The sequence below is a fragment of the Centroberyx gerrardi genome, chromosome 22 (genome assembly GCF_048128805.1).
Source record: "Centroberyx gerrardi isolate f3 chromosome 22, fCenGer3.hap1.cur.20231027, whole genome shotgun sequence".
Classification (NCBI taxonomy): Eukaryota; Metazoa; Chordata; class Actinopteri; order Beryciformes; family Berycidae; genus Centroberyx; species Centroberyx gerrardi.
The window spans coordinates 8687503-8708463 of NC_136018.1; the positions used below are offsets into that span (position 1 = coordinate 8687503).

Genomic DNA, 20961 nt, shown 5'->3' on the forward strand with positions numbered 1-20961 from the left:
CCAATAGTGCAGCGTGGGTAATTTTTTTCTCTCACAACAAGTTTTCCTTATTATAAAATGGGGTGGATTGGTAGGGAAATGATGGACAGATATGTATGGAAGGCTGAATTGTCTGTATTTTTGCACTACTGTCTCTGTGCCCTCCTCTGTCTGAATTTGAATGTATCTTGGTTTAATTTGGGCCTACCTATGCTGTTTCTCTCCTGTGTTTTATTGTGAAAATTCAATAATGAAGATAGAAAGCAGATGACAGCTTCATACAGAGCAGTTTCAACTTCAATGTATTCTTGAATCAAAACACAGTATCTCTAATATGCTGTGATGTGACTTTGTAAATATCCCATTTACACTCCTGTACATTACATTAAAAACCATCAGCAAGTGGCTGGCCTGTAAGACTTGCATGCCAGAACCTGTTCAAAGTCCCGTTCGTTATTTCAAAGCTTTATTAGTCATGATTCAGTGCATGGCCAGTGCCATGGGAAAAGACAGCGAGGGCTTACCAAGTAATACACATTGGTCTGTCGTTTAATATGTTCCATATGTGGCATGAGAGAAATCCATTACCGTAACTCAGGGAGAGTAGAGAGCCTTGTTTCCGTCTGAATAAGGCAGGGGCACTCATTACTGCGATGTTATGCTAATGAGACTTTAATGACTCCTCTTAGATGGCATTCCTTGTTACTCAGCAGCAGAAGTCTGTCAGGGAGTCGACTTCAGCTCATTTTAACTTCATGTTCTTTACTCTTGACATGCGACTCAATGATACTTAAAGTTTTGCTTTTATGTCTCTGAGAATAATCAGTGCTAGTACAGCTTTGAATCCACTGTGAGGCACTTTCAAATGATATTACTGTTGACGTTAGCTGTAGCGGCGTAACCGGAGCAGTATGTGAAGCGCCACCACATGATCGCCCTGTGTCATCTCTGCTCTTCTCCCCCCAGACGGAGAACGACTTGTGGGAAGTGTGGAACAAGAAGGGGCATCAAGGGAACAGATGGAACAGAGCCGAGATCCCCCTGAGGAAGCTGAGGAACTTTGAGGTGATATTTGAGGGGATCCGCTCCAGGGACGTGAGCGGAGGGGCCGCCCTGGACGACCTGGAGTTCATAGACTGTGCCCCTAGTAGGTGATAAGAACCGCAACCACACACTTTTTGTACCGTTTTAGATGGTGCCCACAGCATAGACTAAACCTTAAAGGGGCACTGAGTAATGTAAGACCTCTATTTTCACAAGCTAGTTAATCTGAGTAGAGAACCGACAGAAACTTCAAGTGAAGAAGGTAATATATCACCATGCAAAATACTGTAATCATTTTTTTTTTGGCTTGAGAACGAGGCTTATTTGCCTATATAGCTGAAATGTCTCGCAGCACCGTCCTCCATTGAGCAATTGTGACTAGGTGGGGGGAGAAGACTCAGAGTTTCTTTAAAGATTTTTTTTTTTTGCATTTCTCCTTTATTGGACAGTTACAGTGGAGAGAGACAGGAAAGACAGGGCAGAGAGAGAGGATGACATGCAGCAAAGGGCAATGCGATTAGGACTTACCCTAAACGGTAGGCGCTCTAATGGTTGAGCCACCAGGGCGCCCTTCAAATGCCAATGGGCGAGCAGTTTTTGTTCCAAAACAGAGAGAACGCGCTGGAAAGTGAGATTTGAAAGCCAGAAACCTCAGTCAGCACCTGGCAAAGTAATCATTGAGTCATTGGTGCTGATCGAACCCCCACAGAGTTTTGTGCTATGGGGCCGTTAAAATCGTACTCATTGCCCCTTTAATATAAAAGTATCTTCAGTTTGATTAAACTTAAACTAAAAACTTTGAGAGAAAAATATGAATCCATCTAGAAACCATCATTAACTCATCCGTTCTCATTCAGCTTTTCTCCCCACAGCAGACCATAACTAACTTTTGCCAGAAAGTGTTTTGAATGTCCTTAGTCTTGTCTTTGAAGATCACTGAACACATAAACAGATGCTGTGTTTGTAAATGGGAGATTAAAATGCCAAAAGTATAGTAAAGATTGATTAACAATGAAAGAAAAAGTAAGCCCCAAGTCCTGTCCAAATCCCAGGTTTCTCAGACCATCTGAAAAAATGATGATGGCAATAACAATACCCTTGAAAATGCATCAAACCTATGAAAATCTTCGAGGGATAAACATCAAACATCATTGCGTATCACCGCAGGCCATGGTTGCGTAATGTGGATTAAATTAGATTAAACCACTCTCTGACTATCTCTGGCTCTGTCCTTGTTTCATCTAAGTATACTTCCATTAATCTTCACAATAGAAAGATGTAATTTTGCTGTGAAATTGTTTCACGATCTTGTCAAATGGTCGTTTTGGGTATGAAATAGATTCTGTCAGTACCGCACAGAGAAAGAGAGAGAGAGAGAGAGATCGAGGATGTCTTAGATGGAGAGAGTTAGATGTCTGACCGATGACAGTTAGTTGACAGATGCAGTTAGATGTTTATGTCACCGACAGATGCTGCACAGTAAACAGAGCCTGGCACACGGCTGGACACCGGGTGGCAGCTTTCCAGGCCGCTGCCAAGGCCCTTTCCGACGCTCACATACAAACACGCATACATCAAGAGACATAAATACAGATCAGACAGATCAAAACAGACACAGAGGCATGCAGAGGAGGACTGACAAGCAGACAGACTGTCTGTCCAAAAAAACGGATGATGCTAACACACATGTCTTCCATTAAATTTGATATTTGAATGCATGCTAAAATGGGTTTTCAGTTTATTCTACGATGGTGTTAACCCTGCTGATCTGCTTGAATGGAGTCCTACTCTTTGCTCACTTCAGTCATCATTTAACATCTTTGCCTTTGTACTTTGAAGTATACACACGCACAAAAGCGGGCGCACGCATGCACACACACATATATACACCAACACACACACACACACACACACATGCACGCGCACAGGTCTACTGTGTACTGTCTCTGATCCACCTGATCCATCTTTCCTCCTCTCTGTTCTCTGCTGTCTCAAACAAGGCGGAGCTGGAGGAAGGGGCTTTGATTTCACTGACATGCCTTTGTCTGCTTTTGTTTACTGTCTTCTCTTGCTGCTCAGATCCTTTGGTGCAGAGCAGAGAAAGGCTGCGTTTAGTTGTTCATCACAGCATTTTCTCTGATGTCAACTCATAAGCAAATTTTGATTCCAATGAATGGAAAAGGGAGATAAGTTCCTGTCTGATGGGCCGGTTTTAAAGAAGATTAAATAAGATTAGATTTCCCAGTGAGCAAAACGAACAATATGGTTCATGTGTTGAATGATAATTTTCCCTGTTGTGTTGTCCTATCGTATCCTATCGTATCCTATGATGATGTGTGTGTGTGTGTGTGTGTGTGTGTGTGTGTGTGTGTGTTCTAGGTGCCGTGCTGCCAGTGAGTTGTCCTGCAGTCACAGACTTTGTGTGCCAGAGTGGCCACTGCATCGAGTCCCACCTGGTGTGCGACAACAAGGCCGACTGTGCTGATGAATCAGATGAGATAGACTGCAGTGAGTAGAGATGGGAAATTAGTATCTTTGGAACTGGGAGTGGATCCATCTTATTATAGAACACAGAAACAACTATCCAACAGGACTGATGCCCGTTCTTACTCCCTGTGTCCTTCCTTCTTTCCCTCCATCTCTATCTCTCTATCTCCTAGACCACATAGTTGACTTGCCAGGTGCCTGTAACTTCAACATCTGGGACAACCAATGGGAAGAGACCTGCCAGCTTTCTCAGGATCCTGACGATGACTGTGATTGGAGGATAGGTCAGACGAGTGAGACACCAGGAACTGGACCCCACACTGACCACAGTCCTGGTTAGTGCAAATCTGAATACCGTACTGAGCAATGTCAGATCGAGTCACACTGAGCTGTACAGTACTGGACTTTAGGGATGGGAGGATATGCTTATCTCATGATACGATTCGATATACCGTATGGGGTTCACGATTCGATATAACCACAATACGATGTAATAAATAACAGTTCAATGACACCAAAGTATGACTTATTATGCAGAATTATGCGTATTTCTGAGCCACAAATCTTTCTAGAAATGCCATTGGCTTGCTAGAATGTAAACAACAATTTAAAAATGTAAAAATAAAAGTTACAAGTTTTTTTTTCTGTAAAAGAAGTTATAACCTGGAATTGTATAACGATGGTTAATTTTAGGGGAAACTTTCTGGGTCTGTACAGCTTGCTTCAGAGAGAGAGAGAGAGAGAGAAAGAAGAAAGAGAACAATGTAGAGCCAGGTCAAAGAGTCAGCTGAGTCTATTATTTTATTAGTTTGGAATAATACCACACAGAATGCAATCTTCTGTGATGAATTAAAGGTGGTCTAAAAGCATCCAGGCTGGTCAACAATGTTCCAAGGCAAAGAGAGGATTTGTCAGCAGGAAATTCAGCATTCTTGTCTTTATTGGGAATTTTAAGGGGTGTTTACAGTTGTTTGTCTTGGGCGCTGCTGGCTCTGGACCGGGATAAAGATGATATAGAGCTAGTGTTGGATTTGGAGGGTGAGGAGGTGTAAGCTGGGTTTGTATGCAGCGACATCAAATCATAACAATATTATCTAACATATTGCATAATTTCAGAGTGACCGTGAATTTAAGGACAGGGCAATGTTTTTTCTAAGGGTGACAGGCGCTCATCAACATCAACTCTCCTAGTCTATAATGTAACTCTTTCCATTGGCTGTTGCTGGGTCGCTGAGTCCCTGCCCGCTTCTGATTGGCCAGCTCAAATAGTTTATTGATCTGAGAGATGAATCTGGACACCCGGCGCTGTGTCATAGAATGAACTTATGATCTCACTACAGAGCAGATCGATAAGCCTGGCCATCCGTAACACCCCTCCCCCACCCCACACCCTTACCCAGACAGACACACACACACACACACACAGACAAAAAAAAAGATCTGAACAAGGACAAGTAGTATACAGGACTTGAGATGGCAAAAAACTTAGTTGCTTTATTAGATGATGTTGACATCTGCATGAAACGGCAACATTTGCTGACACAGTGGTTCTTGGGAAACAAGCTGTTGTTGTGATCATACCTTTATTTGAGTGAATGCACATGCCATGTCTTGCTTTCCCTTAAGAGAGTAACGTTAGAGCCAGAGGAGAAGAATCCTGTGCTGTGGGTGGGAATGGGGTTTGCTTTGCGCTGTGGATTGCGATGGCCCTAAATCCCCTTTAGCTCATGTGGAAAACTCCCACTTTGTTCTGGCATCGCCTGGATGGCGTCTCATCTCCGAGCCTAGCGGAGCTGAAGAATCCTCTCTGCAGTGCGTGGCTGCAGGCTACAGCCTTTCACAACAACACAAATACTGTCTTCTCTCCAAATGTTTTGTATATTGGAAGCAACAGAACAAAGCTAGTGGAATTCTGGTCTCTAGTAATGCTGAACTTGGTTGAGCGTGGTAAGTGAGGTTTCTGCTGAGGATACCGGAGAAATACATTCTTATTCTGCATCAGTTGCATCATTCTTCATGCTGAAATGTTATCGATGTTTTATCCTGTACCTAAATGGTGTATAGGACTCACTGCCACTGTGTTCTATATTTCATATATCTCCAAAGGTGGTGGCGGGAACTTCTTGTACGTATATTCTGCCATTCAGAGGGAGGGTGACGTTGCCAAGGTGACAACCAAGAGTCCGTTCCCAGCCAGCATCGGACTGTGTCACCTGCGCTTCTGGTTCTACATGCACGGCTCTGACAGGATGGGCACACTGAAGGTGACACATGATCTAAAGTCAGCCATCTTGCCATAAGTGATTTAAAGGATAATACTAGTGATTTTTTTAAGTCCGTGCCAATCATCTAGGTTTCCCTTCTCTTTTGTATTACTCTTGGTGGTGTCGGCACGTAGTCAGCGTAGTTGGAGATATCAAGGCTCATTTTCCTCCCTTCAGAAGAAGCCATTTGCTGCCATTCATTCATTTTTGTGTAGTATGAAAAACAACGTCCACAGACTGAGCTAGATAATCCCTCACAGTAAACATGAAGACTTAATTTGGTTTTGTCAGAGTTTCTGTTTTATTGTGATTTCATTGAGCCGGAGTTGAGTGTTTTACATATCGGTGCACACATTGCATTACGCTCTGCTTACTGTCAATCACCTGACAGCCACAGGAAGAAATGGAAATCGGGAAATAATCCCTCAAAAACATAAGTGTCAAGTCAAATGTCTTTTTATTTAGGATGTCTTTGTTAGCCGGGACAGCAGATATTTTCAAAATGATGAAAAACGAGTAAATGAAAAAATCTAACTTATATGGCAAGCATTGCAAAATGATTAGGGGAACGTAAACTAGACATAGACAGTAGTAAATGCGCTATAACGCTAAATGGCAGCGGTATTTTCCTTTTAAAGTGGAATCTCACTCAGACTAAACATTAAACTTCTGACAAATATTCAAACACCACACAACACCAAAGCGAAATGTCACTTTATGTCACCAAAAGATGTCACGTACTTTCTGCATCTCTTCCTGTTTTCCAGGTCTATACCGTTGGACCCAGTGGCACCAGTCTGCTGATGTGGGCAGCCAGCGGAAACCATGGCGACCAGTGGACGTATGCTAACGTTATCCTGTCCAACCCGGCTCCCTTCAAGGTGAGCTTCCAGGCCGAAGTGGGGGGAGACATGTGGACGGACATTGCCCTGGATGACATCTCCTACACCACAGAGTGTATGGTAGGAGGTACGCTGCCAGTTAGATCTTACTTTATTCTTTCCTGCTCCACGTTGAGCTTTTCTTCTTTGCCCTTCTACTTCCATTATGAGTTTTGTTTCTTTCCTCCTCTCCTTTCCTCCCAACACTCGTTATTCTCGTTATTCGTGTAATTTCCTCCAATTTCCGCCCTCCCTCTTTTTCTCTTCCACATTCTCTGTCCACCTCCATCCATGTTCCTTCCCTCCTTTTCTCTATAAACTGCATAGAGCCTTGGGGAGCGTGTAGTGAGTTAATGGAGCCTGTTGCCCTGTAGGCCCATATAAATTCACAGTGGAGACTGGGTCACCGCCGAGGGACAGCAGAGAGAGAAATGGGGGGGAAAAGCAATTACATTTATATTGTGTTGTTTCCACGCTCCCACCCCTCCGTTCTCTCTCCATCCCTGAACGTCTTGCTTTCTCCTAGACCCCCCCTTCACCCTGCAGTCGCAGAAAGGCCGTTAGCATGCTTCTGCTTGTTCACACCATCTACATGCACAGGCTTACAAGTCAAAATAAACCATCCTCTGAGACTTAATAATTCCCACTCAAGGATGCTCGCATGTGAACGAGAATCGATAAGCGGGGATTCGAGGCACTTGTGCTAAGCTCTCTGCATGTCTGTGTATTTGTCTCTTTGTGTAAATATCTATGGTCGTACTGGTGTTTCCCCCAGGTCCAGTAACTCCCCAGCCTCTGACCTGCGGTGCGGACCAGTACCAGTGTTTGCACTCCTTCCAGTGTGTCCCAGAGAGCTGGCGGTGTGACGGGGAGCCGGACTGTGCTGACCAATCTGATGAGGAGTTTTGCCCGACTGTGGTGCCTGGTACCCTTCCTCCTCAGGACCACTGTGCCACTGACCAGTACCAGTGTTCGGATCAGCGTTGCCTCCCCTCCATTTTGCGGTGTGACGGCGTCCCCGACTGCCCCGAGGGAGAGGATGAGTACAGCTGCCGTAAGTGTGTGTGTGCGTGAGTGTGTGTGCGTAATGTGCAATACCTCTGTGCACAGAGAGGAATTAACAAAGTACACACACAGTACCCCTTTGTATGCAGAACACACCTGCAAAACCAATCTCCTCTCTCAGGAATGTTGCCATGTACTGAAACCGCATTTTGAGAGCATCTTGCTTCCTTAATTTGACGCATTTCCTTTTGAAACAGGATATTGGGGCGGGACATAACATAGGGAGAAAAAAGTGTAAACCAATGGGACATCAGTTAGGGAGAGAAAGGTAGTTTTATTTGACGGGAGGGGCGGAGGGGTGAGATTGTTCAAAAAATCTGTGATGGTTTTGGAATGGTGGTTTTGGTGGATGGTTTTTGATGGTTGGAATTGTTACGTGGCCTCCTGGTACATGATGATGTCACCACTAAAGATTTTCTGTTTTCCAAGAAGTAAACGTAATGGGATTTTGATGTAAAAATACAAGAAAATAAAAAAATCTTGTGGCATTTATTGATAAATAGGTGTATATTATGGCACGGAAAATAGGTGAAAAGGTAATTTTTTTATTTCATTGTGACTTGAAGCTTGGGTTTTGAGAACTCTTGTCCCATTTTGAGTATAATTTTTAAATAATGAATTGATAGTGATCTATGAATGCACAACACAAACTCCCTACTCACTCCTCTCCGTTTTGCCACCCTTTCTCTATTTCTGCCTTTGTAATTCTGTCTTTTTCTCCACCAGCTCTGCTGCAGTGTGAGGTGGGGGAGCTGCTGTGTGAAGGTCCTTCTGGTTGTATCCCACTCAGGAAGCGTTGTGACCACTCCGCCGACTGCCTTCCCTTCCAGTCAGACGAGTCCAGCTGCCATGGTAACCATACTTTACTTTCCCTTGCCAGCCCGTTTTTGTCATTAACTGTGTTCTGTTTTATGGTTTCCTGACCTTGAAGTGCACATACAAGTCACTAGTGGCACATTGACTTCAAGATAGGCCCAGAGCCTGTATGCGCTGTAGATGGCTAGTGGGATTCATAAACGTTTCTCCTGCTTCACCATGGTGTGAAGTCCATCTGTGCCTTTCACTTTTATTTATATATTTCTTCATGTAGTGTCTATTTAGATTAGTGACTTTATTCTCAAATGATTTAAAAACATCTTATTTTGTTTTTTAACTAAATTTTTGTGACATTCAGTTTTAGTTATGACTGTCTTCATGCTTTCCACACGATTAAAAATAATCGCCTAATGAAAGCTTAATAAATGCTATATGCAGCTAAGGCATCAGAGGTGTCAAATTTAGAGAGAAGATTGTGCAACATTATTTCATTTTTATTACAAAGCATGCCACATTAGCCAGAACCTGCATGACAAAAAACATCAGTCTTAACAAGTAATTTATTTGTTGTTGAGTCTTAAAATCTTATTTTTCTTAAAACAAATGAGGTGGGGTAAATAGTTCCACTTGTTGCCAATGCAGTTTCACTATTTTCAGGAATTTTGTGAAAACAAGTGTCATTAACTTGAAGCAAGGCAGAATAAACTGGATCACTAGTATCATGAAATGACACAATGACGCAATGTTATCTCAGATTTTGGCCATTTTTTCAATTGTTTTCAGAAAAATTTAAATAAGATTTTAGGACTTAATACTAAAAAAATATACTAAATAAATGACTTGTTAAGATGGATATTTTTTGCAGTGTAGTTTTAATGTGTACCCTACCTTTTTTTTTCTTTTCTCTATTTTCTACACTCTCATATGACACATGGAGAGTTTTGACTGAAGTGCTGCCAAAACTGAGATTCATTCATGGTCGCTCAGTGCCAACTCAAGCAGTAACTCTTGAGGACATTTTCAAGTATGGCTATTTTGTCTTCAAAGCACACCTCATAGGTTACTGCATGCTGCCAAAATCCATTTAAAACCTCCACTTTCCTGCAACTTAAGGAATAAGACCAAACCACCCATTTAGCCTGCTTTCACTGCCAGCCCACCATTACTTTTTGTTGCCAGGGTTTCTTAATGGTGTCTCGAAGATTATGATTATTTAACAAGCAACCCTGATAACCCTTAAACCATCCGTACAGTATAAGCAAGAGCAGTAGTCACCAGATGCATAGGGGAGAAGACTGGAGAAAATAGATATACTAGAGGGCAGCTGTGTCCGAGGGTTTATGTTCTTGCTGACTCTATCTGAAGAGGTTAATGGAGGAGTACGGCATTTACCCCCTGGCAGTAAAATTCCCTGTCGTCTCTTCAGTACTCATGTTCGGATGTCAGAGAAGCAACATGCTTGAGTGTTGCTCTCTCTCATCTCAGGTGAGGAGAGGACTGGAGTGGATGATGGCTGGTGTGTATGGAAGGGGGGAAAGAGAGTGGAGGAAATGGATTGGAGGCTTTTATTGCTTTCCTTCTGATGGGGTATTTTGGAGCGGCGGTCTTCCCACCCGAATAAGCAATTTTCTGTTTGATGGCACTGCGGTGTAAAAATGTGTGCTGTGTCTTTACAGATTGTCCTCCGATGTATTGCCTGGATCATGGCTCATGCCATGTGGAGAGACACGGGCCCGTTTGCATGTGAGTTGACGTGTAACTAGATGCATACAAATATGCATCTGTAAGCACACACACACACATAGACTCACACTCAGTCACACCCATAAACATGCACAAACAAACAAAGATAAATGCCTTGTCTCTTCTCTCCCTCCCTGATTCCTTTTTTCTTTCTTTGTCTGACTTAAAACATGGAAATCCCATCAGTCTTGTTTCTTTCCTTGGAAAAGACACGCTCCATGAACCATGGGGGAATCTGCTTATCCCCACAGCTTAAACAGGGTGGTTCTGCCTTCATTTATTCACCACACACCAGCGCAGTGTTTCCTGGGAATCACTCATGGATTCTGCTGGTCAATATTTAAACACGGCCCCCGCTATCAATGGTCTTGGTGGGCTGACCACAAAAAACTCCTGCATTAGATTAATCTGCTGAATCTGAAGCAGAAGCTGTGAGGGTGGCATGAACCCATAGGACTGTCTCCCTTTCAAAATGCATTGGAGACAGACACTCTGGTCACACTGGTGGAGGGCCTTAAAGAAACTCATGAATGTAGCTGTCTGCATCAGCAGTTTGGTATGTTCGCAATGAGATATTCCATTATAAAAGTAAGAATGCCATTATGAGACTTGCTGCTGTATCTGTTAATGTCATTATGGGCCAGTGAGTCCTCTCTGAAAATTCCCCATTCCTCCATCTACATGATAAAAGGCTGTTTTCTCAATAGGATGGATTTGAATTGTGTGCTGGAGTTGGTAAGGATACCTGTTCGCTAAAGTCACATAAGTAACTGCACTGCGTGCCCACTCTATCTTTTCCCACAATGCAATCAGAGAGAATCATTAGAATGCAAATGCGCTCCCTCCAGAAATGCTGGAGCAGAGAAAAAAGTGCATTTCTTAAATGTGCCAAAGTCTGGGGTGGTGATATTTCAGTGGCGTTTGGCAGCGAGAAATGCTGCCTGTCCCTCGCTTCCATTCTCTCATTCAGTCTCGCTTTCTTTCATTCCCTCCCTCATTTATTTTCCTGTCCAACATTCTCCAATACAGCGCCGCCGCCGCCCTCCTCGCATTATGCAACAGGACTTCACCACTGTCATTCAGTGTGTAGTGTGGCATGGAGCTCCTGTTGCCGCTCCAGCGTTGATAAGAGCCCAGCTGTAGCGGAGCACGAGGCCACTAGTTGGAGGGCACCTCTGGCTCTGTATTAACATCACGTTCCTCCACTCTGCTGAGCAGGATCCACCGGGGAGCCAGACCAGGGCCGGCCCACCGCCACGGCCAGACTGTCACACAATATGTACCCTGACCCCCTCTGAATGATAATGACATAGCCTGGCTTCACCGAGCGCGGCGTGTTTCACATTAAGAAGGTCTATGCTGCTCAAAACGTCGAGCTGATACCGAACAGATGTTGACTTGGAGCAGAGTCCCCGTTCGGGAGAGGGACTTACTTTCTCCGAGTCGGAGCTTTCCAGAAGGCCGAAACAAATTGTCTGAATGAATGCATGAATCTCTGTTTCCATGCTGGACGTCCAGTAGAGAAACCTGGCTCTGGTTGTCGAGCCAATTATTTTCTCTGGAAATGGTATGAGTGAATGTGTGTGTGTGTGTGTGTCTGCATGTCTTTGTGTATGATTCTTCAGTTAGGAAGCTTGGCCCCATGCTGCTTGGCTCCGTGCTGCCATGCATGTGGTCCCTGCATCAATGCCATAAATCTGATCCCTGTTACCAAAATCATGGTCACCTTTTTACAGACTGCATCCTCTAACCTCTAGTTTCTTTTTTTTTTTTTTCCTGGTAAATAATCACATTTGTCGCCCTAGGTGCAATCCAGGATGGACGGGCAACCGTTGTCATGTGAGGGAGAAGCCCTCTCCCTCCACCCCATCGCCCCAACCAGAGGACACACGGCTGGGTAATAAAGAGGAGTGCCCCCCTCTACTCTATAAAACTGTCTCACCTGGATTTACTGTATGCCTGAACACCCTGTTAACGTCCCTGCAGTTCATTAAATATAGTTCTCCATGCGAGTCTATTGAATTTACCTCACTCTTATTCAGATGCTGTGTATGTCGGCATCGCCATCGGCCTGCTCCTGCTGATAGCTGGAACTGCTGTCTGTGTTCTGTTTTTATACACGAAGAAATGCTGCTTAATGTAAGTTCTGGCTACAACAATGAGAGGTATACGCTGTTGCTATCGTTACCAATGACGACGATGATGAGTGCATTTGTTGGTTCCGCAGAGAGCCTGGCCCGATGGAGTATGGGGTGATGGATAACCCAGCCTTTGACTGGAGAGCAGAGGTCAGTGCACAGAAATGTCCTATCAATCATCAGTGAATCGCAGTCTTGCAGCATTAGATTTCTCAAACTATACAAATCCCATTGTTCTACCATTCGGCTTAGATATATTCAATAACTGGATTTAACATTGGAAGAGGTTTGTTTGTTTATAAGAGATCCCCATTAGCTTTTGCATAGCAGCAGATATTCTTCCTGGGGTCCACATAATTTACATGGTGACAATACAAAAAAACACATTCACACTACTCATTACAATACAGTAACATAACACATCATAATGCACATCTACTGTAACTAAAACAATAACAATTGACACAATTTAAATAACACAAATACGCTGCAAATAGACAATGAAAATAGACAGGCTCCAACTGAATCCATCATGATCATCATCATCATCATCATCATCATCATGAGATAAATATCATCATTTAACATAACATGCCCATGGAACCCTTACACAAATATCATGATTTAACATAGAATGCCCATGGAACCCTTACACACCAAAGAATACTTATTAATTACTAAAATTCCTTTTTAAGTAATGATCTTTAAGCTTTTTTTTAAAACCTATATATTATTTTGTTGTGTAATATGATTTGGAAGTGAATTCCATTCTTGCATTGCTCTGTATATTACTGTATTATTATAAATGGCGTCTTTGTTGTTATGACATTCCTAATGACATTCCTAATGAAAACCATTAATAAGTACAGTAATCAGATCGGTCAGAGAGCGATCGCCAAACCCTTCTCCCAGATTACATTTTTTATTTAAGATTATTGATTTTGCTGTGTGTGAGGTATGCAGGCGCGAGTGTGTGGGTCTGCGGCTGTGGATGTTTGTGTTTCTGTGTGTGTTAGTGAGTATGCGTGTGTGTGTGTGTGTGCTGTGCTTTCAGTCTTTCTGAGCTCTCCGCTGTTCTTCCTCTATTATCAGTGAAAAAGAGCCCAGCAGGGGAGAAGATACAATCGCAGCTATTTCATTTGGGCGATGGCTGTTGTGTGTGTGTGTGTGTGTGTGTGTGTGTGTGTGTGTCAAAGACAGAGAGAGTGAATATATGTGAGTGCACGCATTTATTTTTATCTGCATGGGTGTCATCCTGTAATAAAAGTGAGAATGATGTTGAAAGCCACCGCTGTCATGACTCTGATGATGGGGGTCATCGTGGCTTTAATGATGCTGTGTGTGTGTGTGTGTGTGTGTGTACAAGTCTGTACCCCATACAGAAATGCAATATCCTGGTATATATTTTTAGAAAAACACCACACATCCAGTATATATCCATTTGTTCAAATGTATTTTAAAATATGTTTTACTAACCATATGATATTCATAACACAGATGCCTCAGCATATTCCCTAGATATATTTATGGTGTTAGACACACACAAACACACACGCACACAAACACACACCCACACAGTATGTCAGTATATTCTATATCTGTACTGGCATGTGTGTACATGTGTACTTGCATGTGTATGCCAGCGTGGACGCCACTATAAATAGAAAGGGTGTAGGTGTGAACTGGTATCTCCATAACACAGACAGTGATTCACTTCAACACTCAGGACAGGAGAAGATTATTCCACCTTGGACAGATGATAAAATGTTTTATTAAGGTTAGAGGCATAATGATGGACATATAGCGGGTCAATTTGAATTTAATTGCGTCTGTATTCCATGCACTCTCAAACATTAAGCGTAATCTGTTTTTAAGCGCTTGTGTAGGTTTCCTTATTGACTCACATGGTATTTCTCCCCCCCTCCCTCTCTTCAGCTCCCATCCCTGGATGGAAGGCCCAGCGCTTGTCCCGGCGTTAACCCCAGGACGAGTGATGATCCTGGGCTTTCCATCAGTGTCTATCCCTGGAGGAGGGACGCAGAGGTATGGTGGCCCTACTCAGCCTAACAACCTTTACTCTAATTATCTGTCCAGATGTCAGTGACTTGATGCGTGTCTGTGTGTCTGTGTGTGTTGGTGTGTGTGTGTGTGTGTGTGCGTAATTGTGTGTGTGTGTATCTGTCCGCAACAGGGTTCGACCTGGAAAGATGCCAAGCTGTCCTTCGCCAACCCCTTGTACCATTATCCCCCTGATGCTAATGGGACTGACTACAATAGCACTGAAGCATAAAAACGATGGACTTACCATACTGACGCTGCAGTAGACCTGGGTTAGACAGTATTTGCAAATACCTAATGTGGTTTTTCTTAGCCTGCTAAGGTGCCAGATGTGGAGGACACATTACAATGAGTGGCAGAAAGTTGAAGCATTTGCAAGGAAGTATTTGAAAGTCAATTTTGATATTTTTCTAAACTAAATTATTTGAATTGTCTTCATGTGATAATCCCCCGTACATCTGGTACTTCATGCAGGTTAAAATGAAAGCTAAGAGTTATTTGTCAGAGTTGTAGTCAAGACCGTCTTAATTGAGTCCATGTCAGTTCCAAGACCAGGTCCAAAGGGAGTTGAGACCAAGTCCAGACCGAGACCAGAACAAACTACTCCTATTCAAGACCAAGACCAAAACAGTGTACATGTCTTTCCAAATGCAAAAATAATGATTAAGTTGAACCGAGATGTAGCTCTATCTGAGTTCTGTACTATACCCTTCAACAGTATAGAAACGGACTAATCAATGCACAGAAGCTTCAGAACCATAATGCACAGGTTTTTATAGGTGAAATCCTTTTGTGGTGATGCGGAGAAAATAAACAAAACGTCAATAAAGATTATCCATTTTTTCCTTGGTCTGGGCCACATTCAATAGTGGCCCAGACCAAGACAAGACCAAAATGTCCGGACTCAAGTACTGCAGCTGTTCTTGTGTAGTATTTGACCGATGTCTGCACTGTAGTAACAATTTAACAACCACACCATGACTCTCTCACATGCAGAAAGTGTTGCTCTGTGCACGGCAGTGCAGGTCTTCTTCAGCGCTGACAAACGCAGAAAACACCCAATGCAATTAACACAAAGGTTCCACCGAACACGAGGAAGCCGGAGCGCCGACTTCTTTAATAATCCTTTTTAATTCTCACAAGTGCAAATAAAATGGTTTGCGGCTGCTTTATTTGCACTTTGTGAAAATTAAAATGCATTACGAGTCAGCATCCCAGCTGCTTTGTGTGTGGTGTGAATTGACTCTCAAGCTCTGTATCAACATCGCAGAGCAGATGGATCATAAATATCACAGCTAAACTGGTCTGTTGTTATAAATTTCATGAGTATTCAGCCGTGGTCTTTTCATGCCGTTAGAAATGGCCTTTTCATATTTGACACTCAACCCAATCTTCTCACAAATGATTTACAAGACTAAGTCATGTACTTGTATAGTAATAAATATTACATAATTTCATTTAGGTATTTTCCTATCAGAATTGGTATCGTCCTATAAGTACTGATACACTTCAGGTTAAAATTCACTTCAGTTGAAATCATATTTGGTAATAAAATGATATGGATTACAAAGAGTAAGGTTCTACAATGAATATATCCTGTTGTTTTGTTCCTGGTTAAAACTTATTTATTACTGTTTTGTGTCTGTGTGTGTGTGTGTGTGTGTGTGTGTATGTGTGTGCGGGTGGATTGATCTCCCACCTTTTGTTTGTTTGTTTATTCATCTATTAAAAGTCATATCTCAGACACTGCTGATTGGATTTTGACAAAATTTGGGGAAATGATACATCTCATCACGGCGTTGTGGCATTTTCAAAATAACACTGATTGGCCCAAAGGGGGACGATCACCCACTAATTGCATTTTGATGAAACTGATGAAACTTGGGGAGATGATGCATTTTCTGGCATTTACTACATCGCCCAGCGCTAAATCTTTTGTTCATTTGTTCGCTTGTCCATGTATCATACGCGATATCTCAGGCACCACTGATCAGATTTTGACCTAACTTGGGGAAATGATGCATCTCAACACTGTGTTCCAGCATTTTCAAAATAACACTGACTGGCCTAAGGGGGGCGCTACAATTACAGGTCAAAATAGGGTGACATATTTGTTACTGATTGGCCTATAAAGGGTTTGTATCATTTGTGGTGGATGATATATTTACTGTTGCCTTGTTGAATATCTTCTATGCTTGGCGTTGTTTTATCGGTGTTCACTCAAGATATTTCCCCACATTGCAAGATAACGTTTATGTCTAAAAAACACTGTTAAGACTCAAACAGATGCTGGTATACCACTATCTGGCAGTCGACAGCAGTTCTTTATGGTTGAATCAGTTAGATAATCTCTCTTTAACACACACACTATGACTTTTTTAGTAGTTTTTCTTTCTTCCAGTCTGGTTCTTGATATACTTTTACTTGTGGCGTTTACAGGGAGTGGGAGCAATGATCCATAGAGTCATATTTCACCTGTATGATCCAAAGCAATCTCCATCCCATTCATAAAAAATGTCAGGTAAATGTATTGGTTCCAGCCTGCTAGACTGTTCTCTCCATTTCTACTTACTTACTGAGCCCTTGTGCTCAGTCAAAGTCCATTTCTGCTTGTATTATCAGTTCAAGTTCTGCATTACAATTTCTGAATCTTGTATTTTAGGATTCCAGATGACTTAGGTGACTTACTGTAGGTGTCACTGCTATTTACTCTTATCCTTCATCATTGTAGATTATTTGCTGAGTCTCTGGGTCTAGTCTGGTTCAGAGATTTATCAGAGGGCCACAAGATCAATTTCAGCCCTTGAGCTGCGCGCTACCATTTTATTGTTTACTGCCCCAGCCTTATACTGGCTCACTGCCTTTTCCTCTGAGGTGCTGGTTAAGATTTGGCAACTGGAGCAGTGCTCACCCATTCAGCCTCATTATCACCAGTATGAATAATTTCCAATCATCAGTCTGGAATTAATGGATTTGTTTTAATTGACCTGCCTGATTAAATAAAAGTTAAACAAACAAATGAACACAATGTTCACCAACATCATTTTGGTAAGTGTTATAAAGCTATTTGTATTATGATGATGATGATGATGATGATGATGATGATGATGATGATGATGATGATGATGATGACGAAGAACATCCTGGTTGTTCTTATTGTTATTATTATTATTAGTAGTAGTAGAAGTAGTTGTAGTATCATTTTTTATCATTCTAATCATTATTATTAATTACTAATTCAACAACCTCAAGGGCATCTCTCTCTCTTTCTCTCTCTCTCTCTCTCTCTCTCTCTCTCTCTCTCTCTCTCTCTCTCCCCCTCTCTCTATCCTTCTTTCTCTCTCTCTCCCGCTCTCTCTGTCTCTCTCTCTGAATCACCAAAAACACCAACTCAGCCCTTTCACAGCCTGTATTTCAGTGTTTGTTTGTCTCACCTCAGTGACATTTGACCTAACAAAACAACAATCAATGGCCTACACAACAAATCCCATCCCCCCACCCCCTACCAACACACCACCACATATAAACACACACACACACAGACACACACACACACACACACCACCTTCCATATGCCTTGCCCAGCTTGCACACACTCACATGATGGTCTGCTGACTGAGAATGTGCAGCCATCGGGGTTTTCCCCAGCGTTTCTCCCTGTCTGTTTTTGTCCAGAGGGAACAGTGCATCTCTCTGGTAGCTTCGTTATTCATTCTGTTGAATAGCGGACAGGAGAGCTGGTAGAAGCCACCGGGCCATTGTCCTTGTGTTGTTGACGCCTCTCCATAAAGCAACGTTAGTCAGCTTTTTCTCACCGGAGCTATTGTTGTTACAGTTTTGTTAATCACGGAGCACAGTCCATCTAAAGGTCGCTGTTTTGTCCATGTACTTCTCCGCTCCTGCGATGAAAAATGCTCCGGGAGAAATGACAGTCTTTAGGGACTTGGCTGTATGAAGCCTTCTCTCTCAGCGACTGTACACAGTTGGCTCTCGCAGCATTAGCATATAACTATCCGGCTGAATGTGTCTCCCCATCCTTGGCTGTCAACTTGCTGCCACTGCATTCAGGCCAATTTCCTCCCCTTCCACCATGCTACAGCAGGGGACCAGGGTTACCCAAGCAGCCCAGGCAGGTCAAGGTGAAATTTACCCCCTTTCCTTGTAATGATACCTCAGAATTGGTTCTCTCACCCTCTCTGGACATAAATGGTCTGCTTCTTCTATCTGTATTCAGTGAGAGTGGATGCCGATCAGCCCAGGGGGCCGTCCTCTGAACGTTCCTCACCGAGTCTCTCCTGTAGTTTCCAGAAGAAAAAAAAAACCCCACCACCGGTCTTTGGCTCTGTAGAGGCTGAAGGGAGAAGATACTGCTGGGCTGCTTTTGATTAGATCTCTTGTGGGTTTGGCCTGTAAGAATAGGAATGGTTCTTAGTCTGCTTTTTGTACACCTTAACTGCCTCCTGTGTTGTACAGTAAAGGTTAATTATTTCTTGAATGTAATGTGAAGTGTGCTTTATGTGCCCTGTATAACCAATTGCACTCTATCCTGGTGCGCCCTAAATATTGAACTGCCTCATGCTCCGCTGCATTCCCTCATTGTCCCCTGATGCTTGATTAACTTTCTAAATGCAAGACAGAGAAGTCAATATATCATCAAACATTGCTTAATTAATGAGATTTTTAAGTTTATTATTTACTGTTTGCTCCATGAGGTACACAAATGATGCCTGACAGAATGATTGAATAGGGGGAAATGGCCTTTGCAGGGTAGTTTATTTTGCTTTGGATTGGAAATACAATTAATTGCTCATGGGAGATTGATCAATTTATGAGCACAGGGAGGGATGCTGGGGCAGCTCAGTAGTTTGCACTTGAGGAGACGATCCATCTCACCATTCTGTGTTCGATTAGAGATGTTACACGCAGACTTTAAACAGTAATGTGAATTTTGAAGTGTGTTCATGCCGTAGGGAAGGCTGTCGTTCTGATGCATCAGATAGTGAGTTTTCTGTTTAAGATATTCTGTGCAGATCCAAACCTAATTTAACCGAAAAGCACATCAAAAACTGACAACCTGTGTTTCTGTGTGTCATCAGTGTTGCGCCACCGTATAAAGTTTTGCAAAACACCAAACCCTTTCCAAGTTAATGTCTCAAGTTTCCACTGAAGAAGCCGAAATGATAGTCTACTTTCAGCCCTGGCTAATATTGTTGTGAGACGGAAAAGCAGAATAGTCTGCAGGCGACGCTATAATGGAAAGAAAGGAACAGAGCTGACCTTGTTCTCTTTAGTGGCTAACCGTCATTAACATGTTTTACTGGGACTGTTCCTGTAGCAGTGTCTGACTGCCACACGGTCCCTTTGTTCTGCGTTTATTAAGTAGCCAAGCGCCATAAATGCTGTGGTGAAACACAGCGCTGCAGCTCAACAAGTGGGACCCGATTCCAGACGTAAGCAGACTTTGGAAAATTTACACTTGCCACTGCCCTCAAACCTAAGGGCCTTGATGTTGCTGAAAAGCCTCCCGTTTCATTAGAATGCTCATTTTTTCATAAGTTTTGATGCTGTTGAAGGTCACCCTGGGGAGGTTGAGTGCGGTGTGGTCTCCAGCCAAGCAAAAGTTCATGGAATGTGTGACTGATCCTGCTTACTTCACAGGGAAGGAGCGAGAGAGCGAATAAGCTCTTCAAAGAGAGAGAGAGAACGGCTTAGAGAGAGAGAGTTTAGAGAGATAGTGGAAGACCCGGTTTGGGGGAAGATGGATAAAGAAAGAGATTTTGAGAGCGGTCATCTGAGGGCGGCCAGACTAGACAATGCTGTGGCTTCCCTTTGGCTGGAGTTGTGGAACAGAGCAATGATTAGAGCGGCAGCGTCTCAACTACCGTGATGATTAAACTCCTTGTAGAGAGAAGTGATTTGGAGACAGAGAAGAAAAAGAACGAGGTGTGGAAGTGTGGAGGGGGAACTGCTTTCTCAGCAGCAGAGATACTGCCTCTGGTCTAGTCTTGGCACCAGACTGTGGCTTGGGTGGCCACACTGTCAGGGACTAAGCCTCTGAGAGAATTTCAGTTCTGTTATTTGAATGCACAATCTGATTGAAATATGCTTTATGGCCTAAGTGGCCCCGGTACATGTGTCCGCAAGCTCTTTTTATGAGTGGAATACATCACAGAGCGGCTTATTTTTCATTTTTATCTGGGATTGTTTGTGTGTCCTGTAGACATTTGATATATGCTCCTTCGGGGGCACAAGGGCCGCATGTTGATTGAATCAGGCCGAGGGTGATTCAGATTTATGTGAGAAAGTGGATGTGACACTATCATGGACAGGCGCTGTCAGCAGATATTTATTTGGGTCTTATGATCATAATAATGTCTCCCGCAGCTATTTTAGAGGGAAGTGAAAGGAAAGCATCCTAAAAAAAACAACCGCTCAATCTCTTCCTCTCTTTCTGAATCCAGCCGGGAAGTTTCCACACGATTCCGA

General features: G+C 42.9%; 1 protein-coding gene across 1 annotated transcript in view; it reads left to right on the forward strand.

Moving 5' to 3' along the window:
- Positions 1 to 14707, forward strand: part of malrd1 (MAM and LDL receptor class A domain containing 1) — a 49349-nt gene extending 34642 nt beyond the window's left edge. The window contains exons 21-33 of the mRNA XM_078291460.1: positions 946 to 1126; positions 3403 to 3531; positions 3684 to 3845; positions 5617 to 5774; positions 6542 to 6743; positions 7431 to 7709; positions 8447 to 8572; positions 10213 to 10279; positions 12085 to 12176; positions 12322 to 12418; positions 12507 to 12567; positions 14353 to 14460; positions 14609 to 14707. Coding sequence (XP_078147586.1) covers positions 946 to 1126; positions 3403 to 3531; positions 3684 to 3845; positions 5617 to 5774; positions 6542 to 6743; positions 7431 to 7709; positions 8447 to 8572; positions 10213 to 10279; positions 12085 to 12176; positions 12322 to 12418; positions 12507 to 12567; positions 14353 to 14460; positions 14609 to 14707 — 1761 coding nt within the window. The remainder of the gene's footprint in view (positions 1 to 945; positions 1127 to 3402; positions 3532 to 3683; positions 3846 to 5616; positions 5775 to 6541; positions 6744 to 7430; positions 7710 to 8446; positions 8573 to 10212; positions 10280 to 12084; positions 12177 to 12321; positions 12419 to 12506; positions 12568 to 14352; positions 14461 to 14608) is intronic.
- Positions 14708 to 20961: the final 6254 nt, after the last annotated feature.